The sequence below is a fragment of the Zonotrichia leucophrys genome, chromosome 5 (assembly GCF_028769735.1).
Source record: "Zonotrichia leucophrys gambelii isolate GWCS_2022_RI chromosome 5, RI_Zleu_2.0, whole genome shotgun sequence".
NCBI classification, from domain to species: domain Eukaryota; kingdom Metazoa; phylum Chordata; class Aves; order Passeriformes; family Passerellidae; genus Zonotrichia; species Zonotrichia leucophrys.
In genome coordinates, this window is record NC_088175.1 from 31,019,049 (window position 1) to 31,037,934 (window position 18,886).

At 43.4% G+C, this 18,886-nt stretch overlaps 3 protein-coding genes across 6 annotated transcripts in view; 2 read left to right on the plus strand and 1 right to left on the minus strand.

The window, feature by feature from the left end:
- TTBK2 (tau tubulin kinase 2) overlaps positions 1 to 7,846 on the plus strand; it is an 81,937-nt gene extending 74,091 nt beyond the window's left edge. For 2 of the 3 annotated variants that reach the window (XM_064713863.1, XM_064713862.1), the window contains one exon: positions 196 to 7,846. In XM_064713863.1, the coding sequence (XP_064569933.1) occupies positions 196 to 664 (469 nt within the window). In that variant the 3' untranslated portion in view covers positions 665 to 7,846. The remainder of the gene's footprint in view (positions 1 to 195) is intronic. The other variant, XM_064713864.1, reaches the window with a different exon arrangement.
- A 1,922-nt stretch (positions 7,847 to 9,768) lies between these two features.
- On the minus strand, positions 9,769 to 13,527 carry LOC135448175 (uncharacterized). The gene is made up of 2 exons (XM_064713866.1): positions 12,935 to 13,527; positions 9,769 to 12,129 (listed from the first exon to the last, which is right to left on the minus strand). Exons 1-2 carry the CDS (start codon positions 13,386 to 13,388, stop codon positions 11,471 to 11,473), a joined length of 1,113 nt encoding a protein of 370 aa, XP_064569936.1. The 5' UTR covers positions 13,389 to 13,527; the 3' UTR covers positions 9,769 to 11,470.
- CDAN1 (codanin 1) overlaps positions 13,527 to 18,886 on the plus strand; it is a 32,025-nt gene continuing 26,665 nt past the window's right edge. For both annotated transcript variants that reach the window (XR_010440411.1, XM_064713865.1), the window contains exons 1-3: positions 13,527 to 13,828; positions 16,401 to 17,101; positions 18,645 to 18,851. Coding sequence is in view for 1 of the 2 variants with exons in the window: in XM_064713865.1 (XP_064569935.1) it covers positions 13,733 to 13,828; positions 16,401 to 17,101; positions 18,645 to 18,851 (1,004 nt within the window). In the remaining variant the exon portion in view is untranslated. The remainder of the gene's footprint in view (positions 13,829 to 16,400; positions 17,102 to 18,644; positions 18,852 to 18,886) is intronic.

The following is an 18,886-nucleotide window of genomic DNA, read 5'->3' on the forward strand; positions in this document are numbered from 1 at the left end:
ATAAATACTATGTTGAGCTGAACAACACAGAAGCCAAAGCCTAGATCCAAATACCTCTACCTAACAGGAAAGTTGAGGTCCACATGTCTGTTCAGCAATGCAACCGCCTCCTTAGTTTCTAGTGATATGGAGTTTCTATTTGAATTTTAGTGAATAGATGGAAAAAGAAATAATCTTTCTTCGTTTCTTCTCAAGGTTGCGCAGATACAGAGTCCTAGGCAGTAGCAGCTCGGACTCAGATCTTATCTCTCGTCTGGCTCAAATCCTGCAGAATGGATCTCAAAGACCAAGGAGTTCTACCCAGTGTAAGAGTCCAGGATCTCCTCATAGTCCAAAAACGCCACCCAAGAGCCCTGTCATCCCCCGCCGCAGTCCCAGTGCCTCCCCTAGGAGCTCTTCTTTACCCCGTACTGCCAGTTCTTCTCCGTCCCGGGCTGGGAGATCCCATCATGATCAGAGGAGTTCATCCCCACATTTTGGGAGGAGTAAATCACCTCCTAGCCATTCAGGCTCTTCATCTTCTAGGAGGTCCTGCCAACAAGAGCACTGCTGCAACAAAACGAGCAAGAATGGTCTGAAAGGATCTGGCAGTTCTTTCCACCATTCCCCAAACACTAAGACTTCCACAGGAAAGAGCAAATCAACTACTAAGCTTAGCAGATAGGAACTGAGTCTTGACAGGTATAAAATCTCCTCCTAAATCTGATGCATGTTGTGTCTGTGTACTGTGTATTTAAAAAAAAATCAAAAAAAAGTATATTAAAAAAAGGTGTTGAATCTGCACATTTTAAAGAAAGTAGCCATTGTAAACTATTCATGAGAAAGCATTTTATGTAAATAAGCGGCCAGGCTTTGCCTTAGAGCAGGCAGCAAGCAGATCCACAAAATGGGAAGTAGAAGCCAGGGTAAGAATGGCTGGGTAGTCAAAGAGGTGCAATGTGTTTAGAGTGAAAAAGTATCTTGAAGGTGAGTGTTTTAAAATGGTATTAATCTTGATCTGTTTAGTTTCCCTAGTTAGAAGATTTGGCCTAAACATTTAACGCCTTGCGTACTCGAGGGGTATGTAAGAAAGCCTGAAACAGGCATTCCAAAAATGATGTCACTACTTGGGAGATAAGTACTGCTCAAGCATTTCTTTGCAGTTTTAAAAAAGCACACACTTTAGAAGATGATATTTCTGCCTTATAAATTTCTTCCATTTTGAGCTGCACTCACCTCTGAGTCACTGAGTGCTTATTTTGTCCCCTATTATGGCACAGATTTCTTACCTTAGTATCATATACCTTACCCCTTCTTGACACTGATGAAATTTAAAAAATCAATATTTGACAAGATGTTTTTGTACCAATATTATTTAGAGATTTTCTTAGCAGTAATTAGGATCCAAGAAGCTAATTCTCAGTTCTATATCATACAGTTTTTTGGGAGTCATAGTGGGGTTTTTCAAACCACATTTGATAGGATTTGGAAAAGCATTCTCTCCTAGGAAATGAGAGAAAGGAGTAGATGTATGCCCTTCACTGTATGTTGTAGATTTACAGGAAAATGCAATATAAGTTAGAAAATAACAACCTTTCTTGACCCCCTTAATTCAAATGAAAAAAGAACCTTTGTTATTGCTGACTTTTATTTTCCATTATTTATGGATCACTTAAACCACAGATCTTGCAATGCAGAGATGATTACCAATCAAGTTTTGGGTTTTTGGTCATTTGTTTTTTAAAATTATGAAAGATGAAACAGAGATGAGGAAATTGCCTACTTTATGAACGTGATAGGTTAGGGGTGATGGAAGTACACTTAACACCCTTAGAAAATCTGGATAAGAATATTAATCATTAAAGACAAATATACGGAAAGAAATCTGAGATATTTTCAGATTGGATTATTGTAATTCAGTTTCCCAAATGTGTTTTTGATAGAGCAGCTTTGTTGACTCTCAGTAAAGTCCATGGTGTTTAGTTCCTCCAGTTTTATTAGGTAGTTACTCAGTAATATCTTGTGCTCTGCAGGAACCCTGTAGGGAATGAAAGGTGTGGCACCTTTTGCTGTGTTCAGAAAAGCATAGTGGGTCAGAGTAGGGACAGACAAGAACACAAGCCTGAGAAAGATGCAGCCAGCTCTCCTCCCTAATGATTCCTGTTGTGGGGACTCTGGATGCATAGGACACTTGTCAATTACTGATCTGCTTGCTGTAGTCATATGCCTCTCCAGCCAGCATCTGTGTTTTTTTATTTAACCTCTGCCAAATGAATATTTTTGGATTTAAAAGGGAATATTTTGTCTCTGAGCTAACACATTCTAATGCTGCATTAAAGCTGCCCTAGAGCTGCACTGAATTTCACTTGCTTTGTCAGACTATGTTGATTTTTTCCTTTTCTTATTATGTATATTTTTTCCCATATGTAATGTAGCACAGTGTGGAACCTTAATTTCATTCAGGTTTCAAGCACTACAGATGAATGCAATAGGTAGGGTATACCTGCTTTTTCTGAAGAAACTGTACCATTGCAAAGTCCTATTCCTTTGTATTATAATGTATAATAGGTGCTATACCAATAATTGCATGTCCTCATGGTAAATTATATAATATAAATATTTATATATACATATATGTATATGCTTATATAAACTCATTCTTTCTCATTTTTCATTTGTAATTTATGGACCACAAATAGTACAGTTCCCTTTCTGTTAGCTCTTGTATACTTACCTCTTCTATTCTCCCCTGCACCCCTGCCAAAAAAATCTGGAATGCACAAATTCTAATAGCCTTTATACCTTGGTACAAAATTGAAGGACTGCTGATTTCTCAACCAGCCAATGTTTTGTGTTGCAGCTTTGTTGTTTTTATTTTTTATTTCTAATTTCATGTGCACATTTGCATATGGAACAAGAACAAAGACTCAAAAGGTGTTTTTATTTTTTATTACAAATAGGTCTTGATCATTTTTATTTCATTATGTGAGTTCTAAATTGTGAATACTTGTCATTTAGGAACAGTGACAGTCTATGAATACCTAATGGTTGAATGTGACAACAAAAAATTCCATCTTTTCCTTCCTGTTTTCTACATGTTTCCTTATGGTATACTATAAAAAAGAATTTGGTCACATTGTGATGTTTTTGTCCTGGGCGCTTGCTGGAATGATTTGTTAAGGTGGCGTGGCAGCATATGATTATTTTTCCTTATTTCTGAAAGCATTTATTATCATCATGTAAGTTTATTCCTATGTTACATTGTCAGTTTTCATAAGTGCTAACTTTATGCATCCTTGCCTGAAAATGCTGAAGTTGAGGTGTTTATATTTTCTCTCTAGTGTAACAGGATCCAGAAATGGTAACTGCTTTACAGGTGAGAAAGCACAGAACACCTCTGTTACGTTGTCTTCAAAGTACAGGCTTGTCCATTGTTAGACATTACTATGTAAAATAAACCAATGCTGTAGAAATTCACTCGTACTTGAACTACTTGCCAATGTAAAAATAGTAAACTATGCCAAAAAAAAAAAAGAGAAATCAGTCATTATTGGTGACACAGGCTTCTTTTGGTGAGGAAAAGGTAGAAGGACTGTATACCCCCAGTTGCTTTTTTTGCTGTAGATTTAACAGGATCTAAGGAGAAAATAAGAAGATGTGAATGGAGGAGCAATTGTGAATAACTTAGCTTGAACTAGCTGCTCTTCTTGAGTTTTTTGTTGCTTGATACCCTTCTCCCAAAAGTTTACAGAAATGCTTACTGTAGTCTAACATAGCAATCAGTTAATGTTATTAAGTAATGGTCAATTGATTAACTCATACATTAATGTTAGCTTAATATTTCTAGAGGGCCTATATAATCATTAAGGACTCTGTAAGCCTCAGTATTTGAATGTGGATATGGCTCTGCAGAAAACCACCAATGTACATGTGTGTGACCCTTGTGCAGAGTGTGTGTGAATAGTTTATGGCAGGTTATCTGCAACACATTTTCAGGGACGGGGAAGATTTTTCTCCATTGTACAAAATGGCTGCCGTTACTCTGCATAGCACACAGCAGTTCATTTAGGAATATTAGCTGGGAAATAATAAAATTCAAGGAGCTGTTGCTTTGTCTTCTCCCTTTCTTTGGTGAGCAGTGCAATGGGGCCATGACATGTAGCAGGTGCAGATGCTGCATGCTCATTTCCTCTTTATGGTGTATTCTGTGTTGTGGCCAGCACTTTGGAGCATTTTTTAGAGAAACTGAGGCATGAAGCCTTTAAACTAAAATAGAACTTGAAATCACCAAACATTTCACACAGACTTTTGTGCTACAATAATGCATGGTAAAATCGATCTAAGTTACAATCTCACAAATCAATATTAATTAACCTCTTTATTAATTACAAATGCCAATTACTACTTAGGTAAAACCCTGTTAGAGTAATAGAAAGTGTGATACGGTAGAGCAACGTTGGCAAGTTGTATGATGCTACGCACCTATCTACTGCTTGAGCAGGATCAATAAGCGTAGAAAATGTCACTGCTCAAAGGCAGGAGCAAGATGAGGTCTTAACTGCTAGTTATATGTAATTATACAGGAGGCAAAGCCCTGCAGAGTGACACAAGGCATTCATTACAGCCACCAGCCACATCCTGTCTTGGGAAATCTGGACATATTCTTACCTTGAAGTCTGCATGTTTGAGATCAAGCTTTCTTGCATACCTCACTAAACAGTCTTGATGTATAACAAAGGATTTGGTCCTATATATTTAAAAATAGCTTGAAATATTTTTCATCTGAAAAAGACTTGCTGGAGCTCTATCATCTACAATTTGTAGTATTATGGTAATAACTATTGCTGGGAAAACACACAATTTTGATTTTATATATATATATAAATACACATTTGTACCTAAGTGTATCTTCATATACACTTATATAGATACTGTATATTATATAGAAATATATACATACATACGTACATATGTGTGTATATACATATAGATAGGAAGAGTCTCAGCTATTCCATCCTGTTCACTGGAATTCATTTGCCGGAGTGAGCCAAGGCCTGTTTTGCTTTGATTTACTCTGGTCTCCTTTTCATCTACTGCAATGTCCCTATGCCCTAATTCTGATTTTGTGTCTTTTTCATATTACAAGGTCTCATCCTATAGTCCTACTTGGGTAAAACTCCTGTAAGTCCTTCTTATTGCAGTAATACTTATGCAATGGTTGACTGTAATGCTTCTAATTTTTTTTTCTTTTTCTCTTTGATGAGAATGTAGATAAAGCCAGATTTACAGTACAGTCTTTTTCCTGTAAACAGATTTTTTCTGTAATGAATTGTACATTTTTATGGAACACTTAGAGGCACAAATTCTGGTAAGAAGAATGTAATTATTCCAACTTCTTAAAAGGGTCTAATGGAAAATGAATTATATGTGCCTCCAGTTTTTATATATATCTTAAATTAGAGATTAGTCTTCTGGAAATGAATAGGAGAAAAAAAGAAAGCTCAAAGTCAAACTCTTTCTCATGACAGGCCTATAATACATGAATTTTTTTCATGCAGGACTGATGCTGTGAGGGGACAACAGCCATGTCTGTCTTGTCATTCTCAGTGAGTCAGGGTCTGCTTAGGTTAACACTAAGCTTCCTGTGGTGCATTCTCTGTATCCTTTTCCACTTCTAGGAATGGTCAGAGAACACTTAGCTGGATAAAGGCCTTGACTTTTATCCATGAGTCCTCTCTTCAGCTGGTGAAAACTTTGGCTGCTCGTTGGATGGTGAACATGGCAGTGCTAGGTTAGCAGTTGAATTTGGATCTTGGCAGTGTTTTCCAACCTTGATGGTTCTATGATTCCTCTTTCTGAAATTTATAGAACAGGACATAATATTTTTATTCAACTTCTTTTAGCTAATCAAGTAGGCAGTGAACAACTGATTGGGTTTGTTTGCTGTTTTGCTTTTGGCTCAAATGTCTTCGGTTGTAATTAGTACCATTTTTGGTTACCAGAAATGCTGGTAAAAGAAGTGAGGTTCAGTGTTTTGACTATATGCAATACACAGGCATAGGTCATACATTTTTTAGCTAATCAAATTGCATAACATGCACATCACATAAGAATACCTCACCTGTCTGCTTGAAGCCAGTGTTCCTTTTCCCTACACATAATATTTGTGAAAGAGAAATTATATAAAATCAGCTTGGATTATATAATAATTATCAGGAATTATCCTATGATATTGTCAAATGCCAAAAAGATTTTATCACTCATTTTCATATGGTTTAAATAATCAGGCTTTTAAATATATATCTTTAAGGAGGGGGTTTTGTTTGGTTGGGTTTTTTAAGGAAAAATGTACAGGAGTCCATTGTTTCAAAGACTGATGTATTAACTTTGCAATGACTCTTGCCATCCAGGTTTGAACAAGTTGGGCTGATTTTACTCTCCATTGATGATAACACATTCTCTCTCAACAATGATAATGACAAGTCCAAATGCTATGCTCCTGTTTCTCCTCTACATTAAGAGCTTGGACCCGTGGGAGTTCTTGCTGTTCTTGTGCAGGTGCAACTTCATTAAAATCAGTATAGGGTCCTGTTTTGTTGAGGCTCTTTCCCCTGATTAGGAACTGAAAAGATAAACTCACTCTATGAATATCAAATTTGCTGTTGCTGTATTTTAAATTGGAAAGTACTAATTTTCTTATTGTTGTTATTATTATTACATGACATGACATGCCTCTGGATCTCTCCTTTTCTGTCAGAATTACTGTTGAGAGCCAGCTTTGGCCAAGAGTACAATGTGGTTTCTTTTAAAACAGTGTCCCAAGTGGGCTACTCATGTGAGGCCCCCATCATCCACAAGTGTCTGTGGGAATTCAGCTGGAATTAATTTGATGTTTGTTTTGAGATCACTTGATCTTTGACCTTTTATGTAAAGGGCCTATGGTAACAGCAGAACAACTTGCTCCAAAAGATGCATTGTAATTAATTTTGTCTGTCTGGCTTCAAATCCTTTTAAACCAGTATCTGCTGCATGGCAGGCATGGTCATAAAGGTTTGATGCAAAGTGAAGTAGGATTTTTTTGACAATTTCACATATTTTTCTTCTGACTGGAGATCTGGATTTGTTCCCAAGCAGCCTTCTCTGCATCCTCTTTACTTTCATTGGCTAGGAAGCAAGATTGAAAATTCTTCCCCAGCTTTTAACTTTCTTTTTTATAGAGTCAGCCCAGACTCAAGCTGCAGTGCTTGTGTTAACAGATGCCAATTTTCAAATGCTTTCCTATGAACATCCAAACTACTAAATTAAGGAAATCACCAGCAATGCCTTCAGACAAGTACTGACTTTTTGAAGTGGCCAACCAATGGCTGCTAATCTAAAAATCCCTGGGCAATACCACAAAGAATTAAATCTGTGTATTAATTAAAAATACAATGTTGTAAACCCCATAAGAAATCAAGTACTCAATAGTAAAGTCTGCAGTGTGATTAAATTAAGTGGAAAGTAGTTCTGAGATTGTTTTTTACCATTGAGGAAGACAAATGTTGAGTCCTTCAAATTCTCTTACTCAGTAATTGCAATTCTCTTCCCCTCCTTAGAAATCCTCTAAGCCATTCTTTTCATTTAAGTTTGCTCAGGCACCCAAGAGCATAAAGAGTTAATGCCCTTGTAATGGTCATTTGTACATAAAGTTGTAATTATTTATTTTCTCATTTGTACCATATCAAGGCTTTGTACAATGTTTAAGTTTTGTTTTCAAATTATTTTATATTTTATTTTTATAAACTGGTTCTAAATAAAATATTCATTCAGCATGCAAAACTTCAGTTCTTGATTGTGTTTGTATAATGATTCATTAACTTATAAAGCTTTAGCTGAAATATTTTTCAGTGTTTTTTATTACTGTAACCCTGTAATTTAAATGGATAAAGTGCTTCAGTAGTGATTTTTTTTCTCTGTTTCAAAAAAGTAAAAAACAAGTGTGTGTTGGTACTACTACAGCATGAATCAAATGTTCATATTGCAAATTGAAATGATTGGATCAATGGAAGTTTAACTGATTTAGTAGGTTCGTGTGCTGTATATTAATAACTACAGAAAAATCCAAATAGGCCACCTCAAAAACCTGACTTCCTATTTGTTCTTATCCCTTCCATTTTTGTTCATCTAAACAATAACTGATTGGCACAGCCAGATCAGGTCAATTTTAGTAACAATAGGATGGTCCTGAAAAGCCAGCTGCTGATGGCATTTTTCCCTTCAAAATTGTATTTTTTTATTTAGTCAGAGGTCACTATAATTGACCTCTTTTGGGGATAATCAGCTGTCTGGATGTAGTCACTAAGCTTTTACAGTCTCTTGAGGGGACTTGTCTCCCTCTGTATAATAAACTTAAGCAGCAGATAGCAGAGAAATGAATGAATGGAAGTTGTTACTGAATCTGAGTGCTATGGGGCAAATGCAGTGTTAAGCTACCAGTTGCTCTAGTTTCCTCCAAGACCCTTTTATCTTTCTAGTAACATTAAGCATAAGTAGAGTGTAAAATCATCACAATTTATATTTGTGGTTTGTGCCTGAATGTCTTAGTCTTATGCTACCAGAAAATAGTCTGCACTTTGCACAGCAGGACAAGTTTTTTAGGGAAGTCCAGAAGAATTTGAGAAAATTCCCTGGATCCCTTTCTCAGTATTACCACTGTTATGCCATGCATTTGGGAAAATTTAAAGCCAGCTTTGCCTTTGTTCAAGTAATTAGCAGTATTTTCATTAAGCTTCATGACCAGGTCATTAGCTCTTGTCATTTACATAAATAGCCTGGATAGCTTCACAGGAAACAAACTGGGAATTCATTTACTCAGTAACAGTCCAAGAAAATTATTTCACCTTCTGTTAAGAGCAGCCAGAAAGTTAATGGCATGGCTTCTGGATGGTGCATGTGATCACAGAAAGGGTGTGTAAAGAAATAGCAACCAACTGTATTAATTTGAAGATGAGAATAACAATTTTGCCCACTCTGTAGTGATGAGAGGTAGCTCAGTTTCCTTCTCTATTTAAAAGATGTAAATCTAGAATGTGTCAGAAGTGGAAGAGTGACTTTGATCTGGCTCCAGTATATTTTAGCAGTTCAACTGAAACACAGGGAAAGAAGCAAGATCAGAAGAAACATTGATGTGAGGTCTGGTTGTTCTCTGACCATCACAGTGTCACACAAGCATTGCCTGGCTTGTCTTCATTCATACAGGAGATCCAATCTGCCCCTTCTGCTCCCAGGATCTTGCTGCACTTCTCTACTTGCACTGTAGCTGCCTCTCATGTAAATCAGCACTGGAACACCAGAAAGCGGACACAAGTCACCTCTCCCAAGAAGTATGTGAAATTCAAGAATTAACAGTTGCAAAAAGAATTGAAACATCAAGAGAGAGACAGGTTAGAACTGCCAGTTGCAACCTGGACAAGCTCAAACTGCTGCCCAGAAGTACCAGGTAGATCGCGTTTCCAAATCTACCTGGAGTACCATGGTAGCATGAATTACCTTCTGTGTCCATGAAAACAAAATACAGAAAATCCGGCTCAAAAGAGCCCATCTGTACTGATGGAGGAGAAATAATGCTTCCAACAAGTTAATTTGAAAAGCTTTTAACATAAAAACAAAAATCCATAGAAGGATTCTTTGCCGTTCTTAAACTCAGCAATTTCTTAATACCTGTCACCCACACTATCTTCTTTTGTTAAGGGAAACCTGGAAAAAAGAACTTTCTCTTCTTCAAGGCATTAATCCCAAAGAACATTGTGCTGTACACATATACATTTTATTTTTGTGAGATTTTTTCACATTTTACTCCATCTGTGATTCTGAAGGGAAACACTTGCTAACTGGTTACCCTGTTTTCACATTTTAGTAGGCAGCAGTGGCTGGTTTCTGAAATGCGGATGAGTTAATTCAGTACACCAAAATGGTGGACATGAACATTTTCATACGGTGCTGTTCAGTCAAAGCTGACTGCAAAAGTGGCATACCTTATGCTATGATTACATAGGCTTCTAGGAGAGGGGCAGTTTCATTGTGATTCTCTATGTTATTTGTATTTGCTAAATTTCTGCAGCAGGAATGCTTGTGCAAACTGACTGTAACACTACAAGCAGCCAGTCATTGCTATAGGCCAAATTTATCTGCAGAATCTTTTTAAATGTTGGTGATAAATGCTTAAGAAGAGCACCTGTATGACTTTTCAAGTCATTGGACAACATTTCAGGTGAGTGTTTTTGTTTGACCTCTGGTACAGCTGCCAGATACAAGAACATTGCACCTCTGCTACTTCTGAACTGTGCAAAGTAGAGTGGCTCGAATATGTAAGCCTGAAACACAAAATAGTGCCAGTGACAACAGTTTTCCCTATCTAAATACGAAATGGCAATTTTTCTTTTTGGCATGAAGATAAAATGATTTTTGCTTGTTTCAGAGTTGACATCAAGTTACATTTCGCTCCAACTCGTCCTCATCTTTCTTCTTCTTTGGCTACTTAGTTATGAGAAAGGAAATGATAATCCAAGCTTTCTAAACTATGCCTGGAATGAAGTGAGCCCCTGCCTCCTGTAATTTAACAGCAAATCTGACTTCCATTTCATGTAAAAAAATACAAAGCTTTTTGTTCTCTGTATTTCAAACACTGTGGTATTGATTCAATTTCTTAAAAAATCAGATGAAGATACAGCCTACATATAACCTGTATGTCAGAAACAGGCATCACTCATCCATTCCTCATTTTTCTGTATTTCTCTATTTTAAACATGTGACTGGTTAAAAAAAGAGACTACCCTGCTTGTGCAGTAAAACACAATGTCTCTGAAGAGAGGGTGCATTTGACAAGCCAGGAATGAACAACAGCCAAGTGGAACAATGCTGTATGCCTTCTGAGGAATACACTAATGAATGCCAGTGAATGCTCAGTGCTAAACCATTCCTAGAATAAGCAGGTATCTTAAACTCCTTCTGTGATGCCTTGCACAGCTCAGACTTCTGAAACTTCAACAACAACAACAACCAAGCAAACACCCCCAACATAACTATTAGAAAAGAGAAGTACTTAAAAAGCCAGCTGCTTCTGAGGCTTGTTTAATCCAAGAACCAACTAACTTCTGTAAGTTAGCTCCTGGTGGTAGTAACCATAATGGTACTTTTTTACCCCACTCTCATGCCTTTTATTTTTCACAAGGTGACATTAAACAAAGGATGATACAGACAAAAGTCTTACTCAAAATAAATGTTTTTTTTTTTAAGAGAATAAGAGGATAAAGAAAAGAGAAGAAATTTATTAGCCAACTGCAACAGAGTTAACTGGAGGCTGGTAATTAGTGTTTAATGCCACCTATAGTAAAATGTTTCCCACTGGGAAAAACACGGGAGGCAAGTCCACTTCGCTCCTTTGAAGTCACAGGCCGGAGCAGAACATACATCAGCACCCAACAACACAGTCATTTTACATCTATTCAAGTTTTTACACATCTGCAAAGCAGAAATAGTAGCAGCCATTTGGATGTTCTTTCTTAATGGTTCTCAGGGGGGGCCTAGGAAACTCAGAAGGACCTGGTTCTTGTGACATGGAGCTGGAGCTGCAGCTGCTGCTTCTGCTGCTGCTTCCAGCCACCTGTGCTCTAGCTCTGTCCTTAGCAGGGGAGAGCTGGGGGGATCCTGGGCTCAGGTACCCAGCTGTGGTCTGAGTAGATGCAGTGGCATGTGTGGTTGGGCCAGTGTTGTTTTTCACATAGACGTTCTTGATAGCAACAAGTGTATGTGCCATGATGCTGATGCTGTTACTCAGATCTTGCATGCCTTGCTGCAGCAGCCGAAGATTGTGGTTGACACTGTCAAAGCCAGACTGGATCACCTGTATTTGGGTCTGCTGAATCTGCAGTAGGTCCTCTTCAGTCATTTCATTTTGGTCTGCCTGGCACCTGCCTTTTGTTTTGGCTTTTACTTTCCCAGAGGAACCACCACCTGATGTCCCCAGAAAAGGCAGCTGTTCTTGACTAGGTGGAACCACTACCATGTCCCCAGAGCTTTCTTCTGGCTCCACCACCTTCACTACTATTTCTTCTTTGAGGTTCATCTGCTCAAGACTGGATTGATGAGATGGGCCAGGACTGCCATTAAACCCTAGAAGAGGTGGAGGGAAGAAAAGCAAAGGAAAGCCCATAAGAAACTTCATAACCTCAGTGGTGACATATTTTCACGTCCACTAAGCACTAAAATCAGTCCTTGAAACAAGACTCTCAAAATATGCTATCATTGATGGTTTTAGAATACAAATTACTTCGAGAGGTGGTAAAAAACCACAAATACACATTCACCAGTTAACCATGTATCTGCATACTACAGCTCCCTTACTACCACAGAAGCCAAGCTTTAGGATCCCAGAGACAAAGTTCACTGCAAGCTCATTTCATGCCATATCGTGCATGCAATAAACAGTTATCATTGCTCAGAGCTCAGCATTGCTGAAACACTGGATTGCAAGAATCCCCTGATATTCCAGCATGCTAGGACAATATCGCTGGCATGTATGAAGTTATGTGCTCGCAGCACTTTGTACTGGCTGGACCTGCGTGCTGCCATTTGCAAGAATAATAACGGCAATAGTGAAGATCGGTGGCCGGGTCTATCGCCTCATGGATGGGCAGCATCTCCTACGAAACGCTGTTTTTACTCTTGGTGCTGTTCTTAGACACTTCTGTGACCTAGAGCACGAAGCCTCACAGTTCTGTGTGCGCGCGTATACGTTTTGCCTTTCCAAGGATCCGAACCAGCGCTTTCCTGCGAGGTCGGTGCCCGCGGCCCCTGCGCGCACGCAGCGGGCGGGCAGCGCCGCTCCCCGCGCACCGGGGCTCCCGCGGCTGCGCTGGGGGACGCCGGGCGGGCGGAGGGTCCGTGGCGGCGCCGCGGGGGTCGCTCCCGCACTCACCCATGTCCCCCACGACGGCGCCGGGCAGCTCCAGCGTGTCGATGCCGCCCACGATGGGCACGGCCTCGGCGGGCAGCAGGGAGCCGTAGGGGCGGCGCTGGCGGCGGGCGGGCGGCGCGGCGGCGGGCGGCAGCTCCTCGGGGGCCAGGAGGAGGCCGAGGGCGGGGGGCGCCGGCGGCCCGCAGCCCTGCGAAAGGCGGCACAGCTTGCTGCGGTCGCGGCGCTTCAGGTCCCGCCAGCGCTTCTTCAGGTCCTCCACGTCGCGGGGGCAGGCGGCCACCGGGTTCACCTTGTGCCGGATCAGCTCCCACACCTTCCGCTTCTGGCCCGCGGAGGCGCGGCCGGGTCCCGCCGCGAACAGCAACTGCTCGTGCTTCAGCACCTGCTCGATCAGCACCTCCGTCTCCGCCTCGTTGAAGTTCGCCTTGCGCCGTTTGGGGGAGTCCTCGGCCATCCTCCGCCGGGGGTGTCGGCGGGCGGGCGGGCGGGCGGACGAGGAACCGCGGGGAGGGGGGGACGCCGCTGCTCTTCCCTGCGCCCCGACCCGCGGGTGCCGCCGCCGCTAGGCCGGGCCCCGAGCCCTGCTGGGGAAGGAAATACCGCGCATGAGAGGAAAAGACGCGCACGGACCGGCGCAGGCGCCCCGTGCCCCGCGTGTTGACATGGGGAGGGGGCGCGGCCCCCGCCCGCCTCCCCGGCGGGAATCCCCGCTCGGCGCCGCCCCCGCGGGAAGGGGGAACACGGCGGGCCCACCCCCGGCGCGGGTTGTGCGCGTGCTCGGCGGGAGCGGGGCCGGGAATGGCGGCGGTTTTGGAGCTGCTGCTGCAGGAGGAGGTGCCGGTCAGCGCCGTGGTGCGGTGGCTCCGGCACGGCCCCGGCCACCGCACGGCTGAGGTAACGTGCGCTAGGTCGTCCGCCCGCAGCGCCCTGGCTCCGGCGGGACCGGGCCCGCAGCCGCGCCACTCCCCCAGCACCCTCCGCTGCCGCGGGCCGGGGCCGTGCGGGAAAGTTTGCCCGCCCCGCACTGCTGTGAGGGGTGAAGCCCGCGTGGGTCAGCCCGGGGCCCCGTCAGGTGCCGTTCGCGGCCGAGCGTCTGTCGAGCCGCCAGCGGCACCGCCCCCGGCGCGGGCGGGCTCCGGGCACGGCGGCGGGAAGGCGAGGCCGCCGGCGGGAGCTGCGCCGGGAGCTGCCTGGCGGGCGTGTGAAACCCGCTGGAATGCGCGGCGCGGAGCCCGCCGGAGCTCAGCGCCGCCGGCGCCGGGCGGTCTCGGGCGGGCCGTGGCGCCGCGCGGCTCCGGGGCGGGAGCGGGGAGGCCCCGCGGGCACGGGAAGCGCCGGGAGCCCGGGGCGCCGTGTGCTAGCGCAGAGCCAGCGGGACCGGGGGTGGGCTGCGCAGCACGGCACGGCACAGCACAGCTGGTGTCCTGAGGGAACGCGGTGACACTTCCCGCATCTCTGTAGGGGAAGGCAGCGGTGAAAGCAGGACGAGGCTGTCAGCACCCGGGGCTTGGTGGTGGCTCTCTGCAGGCGCCAGCGCGCCTCCCGGGTGGATGTTCCTCCCGCCTGGACCTTGAGGAGGATCTTTGCGGGCTGGTAGAGGGTGGTTATTGGCTGAGTTTTGTAACGAATGATTTGGGTTCTTGTGGAAATAAAAACTTTTGTAACTGTAGATGGACTAGGAGTGCTTATGTTTCCCATAGAGAATGACACAGAGAAACAATTGGTATTTAAAGCTTCTTCTACCTGATCCCCTCGCATAGTGCTACCTAGTATTAAAATCAAAACTCAATGGTGTCACCCCCATGAGTTAGTTGGGTATTGCCATCATCCTAAATGTGTGGGAAGAATGGACCAGCACTTTTATGTTGTGTGGTATTTCTTCAGCTGTGACTTGCAGAAGCAAACCTGTGGACATTATGAAGTTTGAGATCCTGGCAGCTCAGCTAGCGCTGTGTGGGTGAGGGGTGGGGAGGTCAAAAAGTTTGCCTTTGCAATGGAATTTCTTGCTGCCTTTTGCTATTGGGAGCAGTGCAGTTACTTCAGCATGAGAAAGCAAGTGAGAGGTTTGCAGCTGGCAGCTGTTGACAGGTTGCTCTCACCCAGTTGTGGGGGAGCCAAACCTCCGTTAACTTGGACAGAGAAAGATGAGTGAAAATAGGTTGTGCTCTGAAAAGTTGGAGAAACTGCCCAACCGTATGCATAGCATAGACTGTAATCATCTTTGTGCCCCTGTGCTAATTCCAGGGGAAGGAAATGCTAGGCCATGTCTTGCTCTAGCTCTCATGGCAGTTTTGGGCTGGACATGGTCTTCTGACACCTCATGGGGGTTGTATTCTGAACTGTGCTTTTTCACTGGTTGTTGGCTGCTTGGCTTGTTATCTGGGCTGTGTCAGAATTTCACACTTCTCCCAAGGAGCTGAATTGGTCTCACACTTTAAAGTATGAATTTTAGTATAGGTGTTGAAGATTGTGTGAGTCCAGTTACAGACAGGCATGTTAATTTTACTTTCACTTCTTTCTTTCATGCAGAAACCACCTTCAGAAATAGTGTTTGCTTTTTTGGCTTTCCATCTCGTTAGGGTTGTGAATACAACTTTACTGGAGTATGTATGCAATGCTTTCAGTATTAGTGAGGAAAAGGTTTTGAGAACTTCTTCTGTTGTTGCAAATGTTGCTGAATCCCATTGAGAGGAAACAGAAACCTGATGGAGTGTTAGGAACAAAAGAATTTTTACCCAGGGTACAAAACTTTAAACTGTGCATGTAGTGTGAAGTAATTTTTGTCTAGATTTACCCTTGTAAGATCAATGCCACCTGTTTAGATTTCAAATGTGTTGGGTCAGTGGTGGGGGTTTTGTTTAAGTTTCTCAAGTATAAACTTCACCTACCTTAAAATTGCACAGTCTCTGTTTAGACTTCTGTGAGTTCTCGAGCAAAATTACTTAATTGAAATGGAAGAGCAGCTTTGGTCGTGTATTTGGCGCTGCAGGGCTCCAGGTGCTTCAGCGGTTGTTGTTACAGCACCCCTCTGTGGGAGCAGGCGGCATTCACAGAAAAACAGGGCACAGAGACCTTGCAGACTGTAGATTTTTCTGTTAGAATTAGATGCTTTCAGTATTGATGTTTTCAAAATGTTGAACTTGGGGGCGTCAGTTGCTCCAAGTCCTCCATGGTCATAGCTGCAGAGAGTATTACTGATGTTTCCATGGAACAGTTTCATTATTTTCCAATCAGAGACCAAAGTGAATGACTCCATCTGAAAACTTGTGCCAAAATGGCTCGTGTGTAGGCTGGTTTTAGGGTCTGTGACCAGCCCTATTGAATTTCAGTGATGTACTTTGACAAGTCATGTTGGTTTTTATTGTGTATTGAAATCCCATAGTTACTACTTAAATGTGTCTGAGTACTTGGACAGAAAGAATCAGGTAGCATCTTTATATTAATTTTTTGTCTACTTCTCTTGTAGGAGAATCACATCCATGACAAGCTGGTATCTCTTAGCTTGCTTCAGAAAGATTTTGTGCCTTTTCTGCTGAATTTTTTAAGGGAGCAGACCAGCCAGATCCTGACTAATGGACCCCCTACTCCTGCTAAAACTCCTAATTCCAAGGCTCATGGGAGCCAAAGGACAGGATCAGAAAGGAGGGCAGGCCATGCAACCAGCAGCCGAGTGCAGCTCTTTTCTCAAAGGACTTCAGTGACCACCTGCACCACAGATACCAGCTTTTCTCCTGATGCAGCATCCAGTGGTTCCTCTTCCTTTTCTGGGTCAAACCTGTCTAGCCCTTACGGTGATTTCCCCAGCGTGGTCTCCAGCAGCAGCCCGAGCTTTGGGCACAGCCCTGTGCTGCACCACGGTGAGAGGCGTTCCTCTCAGAAGGCCAGCCTGGGCAGCTTCCTGGCAGGCACGCCGGAGGCGCTGCCCGCGAGACGGGGCCGCAGGAAAGGCAGCGGCTCGGCCGGCGCCTCTGGCCGGCAGGTGGCTCGCGATCTGGGCCGTTCCCTTGCTGAAGAGGAGGATGGAAAGAGCGATGGTGGATCGTGGAGTGGAGGGAGAAGGAAGCGGAGTGAAGTGCCTCTTGTTTCTGCCAGATCCCCGCCCAGCCAGCTAAACCTTAACAACCTGGAGGAGTTTCCACCCATGGGTGCTGCCTCTGGCTGGACAAAGTAAGAGCGAGTCCGCCTCGTTGTGTCACTGGGATTGCTGCAGGTTGCAGCTCCTTGACCAGCAGTTGTGGGTGTCCAGATGCAGAAGAGGCTGTAATACACAATACCTGGCTTCTGGGAAGCATGGTCAGAACTGCTTTGTTCTGGTCATTGTGTAGGGAGGGGAGTATTGCCTTGGCAGGGAGTCAGGTTTCCTCCATGGGCTCACCCAAGACGCCTCTTTTGCCTCTCACTTGTGATGCTGCCTGCAGCTGGCCAGTGCACGGCCCAGCTGATACAAAGCTGAGCTCGTCTTTGTCCTTGTGTGTTCTAACGAGTCAGCATTATCCTGGTTCCTCACGATTCTCATTTAACAGAATATCAATTGGTAAGGAAGAGCTATCCTGGAAGGTTCTCCAGCTTTACTGATGCTAGCAAAAAAGCTTTTGGGTTGATCTTCTGTGGCTTCTGGTAGCAGATGTTAGCCTGCAGCTTCATTTGTGCTGTGTAATTGTGGACAAAATAGCAGGCTGTGTTCTTGGTCTGCAGCAAGCCCTGGTCTCCGTGGTGACTTCAGCTAAGCTTTGGGGCAGCTGTTTGTGTTGTGGTTGCCTCAGTCCTTTCATCTTTGTCTTTGCGTTCTTTAAAATCCTCATTACCAAATAGAAAGCCTTTGTGTCAGCCTGTTTGCTCTGTATATCAGTCACTGGTCTCTGAAAGTGGGACTTTCTAGTTGGACATGCAAAATTCCAGCTAAAAATTATAAAATGAGTGAGTGTTCAGCAAATCCAAATGCAGGGGTTGGGTCCTGCTCTAGACGCTACTTTGGCCAAGGGAGATAAGATGCGTTGCCAGCACAGCCAGCAAGTCTCTCTTCCTCAATTTCATTAATGCTCAGCTAGGAAAAGGAAGTAGGAAAGAGATCACAAGTCTTTGGAAATCCATGTTACAGCGATTTTGAGAACACCTTAGCAGTTAATGTGTAGCAACCAGCATTTCTGTGGTGCTTTATGTATCTGTATCCATTTCCATTTTTTTAGTGCTTTTTTTGCTACTTTACCAAGCCTATTCCTGAAGGACAATCAAGTATTTTGTGCAGGAAGGATGAGTTTCCCTGAACTTAAACAGCCTGGACTCCCACTGATAGACAATGGCAACTTGATTGATTTTGGTGGGTTTTTTCCCTCCTGATCATGTCAGAAATGAATTCACCAGCAGTTTCTTACTAAAATGGGACATATCCTGTCCTGCAAATTAGAAACATTTGGAAGGGTTGTGTGGCCCTGTGGTACCTGTTAGATGACTTACTATTTGATAATTAATTTTGCTGCAGGTTTAGCAGGTTGCTTGTAGCAGGCTATAGCTCCATGACTTTTTTTTTTCAGTGATAGAATAAAATTAATAATTACAGGTACAGTTTAGAAATTCAATATCCTAGCTCAACATCCATTTTGTTTTAACATTAGATTCCTCTGGAAGAGTTGATTGCACATCTGTCTTGCGACTGAATTTTTTTTGTTATTGTTTAGCTTGATTTTAGTGGGGTTGCTTCTGTTCTTTTCAGCAAAAGCAAACCATCGAGGCGAATCAACCCAACTCCTGTGAGTGCTGAGCGGCCCCTCTCGAAACCAAAGACCTGCTTCACTTCCACACCTGTCAGCCGGTCTCCAGCCTCAAGCCTCGAGGCCTTTGCTGCTGTCCAGGAGGGACACCTCTCATCTGTGATGAGCAACAGCCTTCAAGAGGAGAGGGAGATGCTGAAGAAAGAACGGTACAGTCTGAGCAGGGGGCTGATTCTTAATTCCC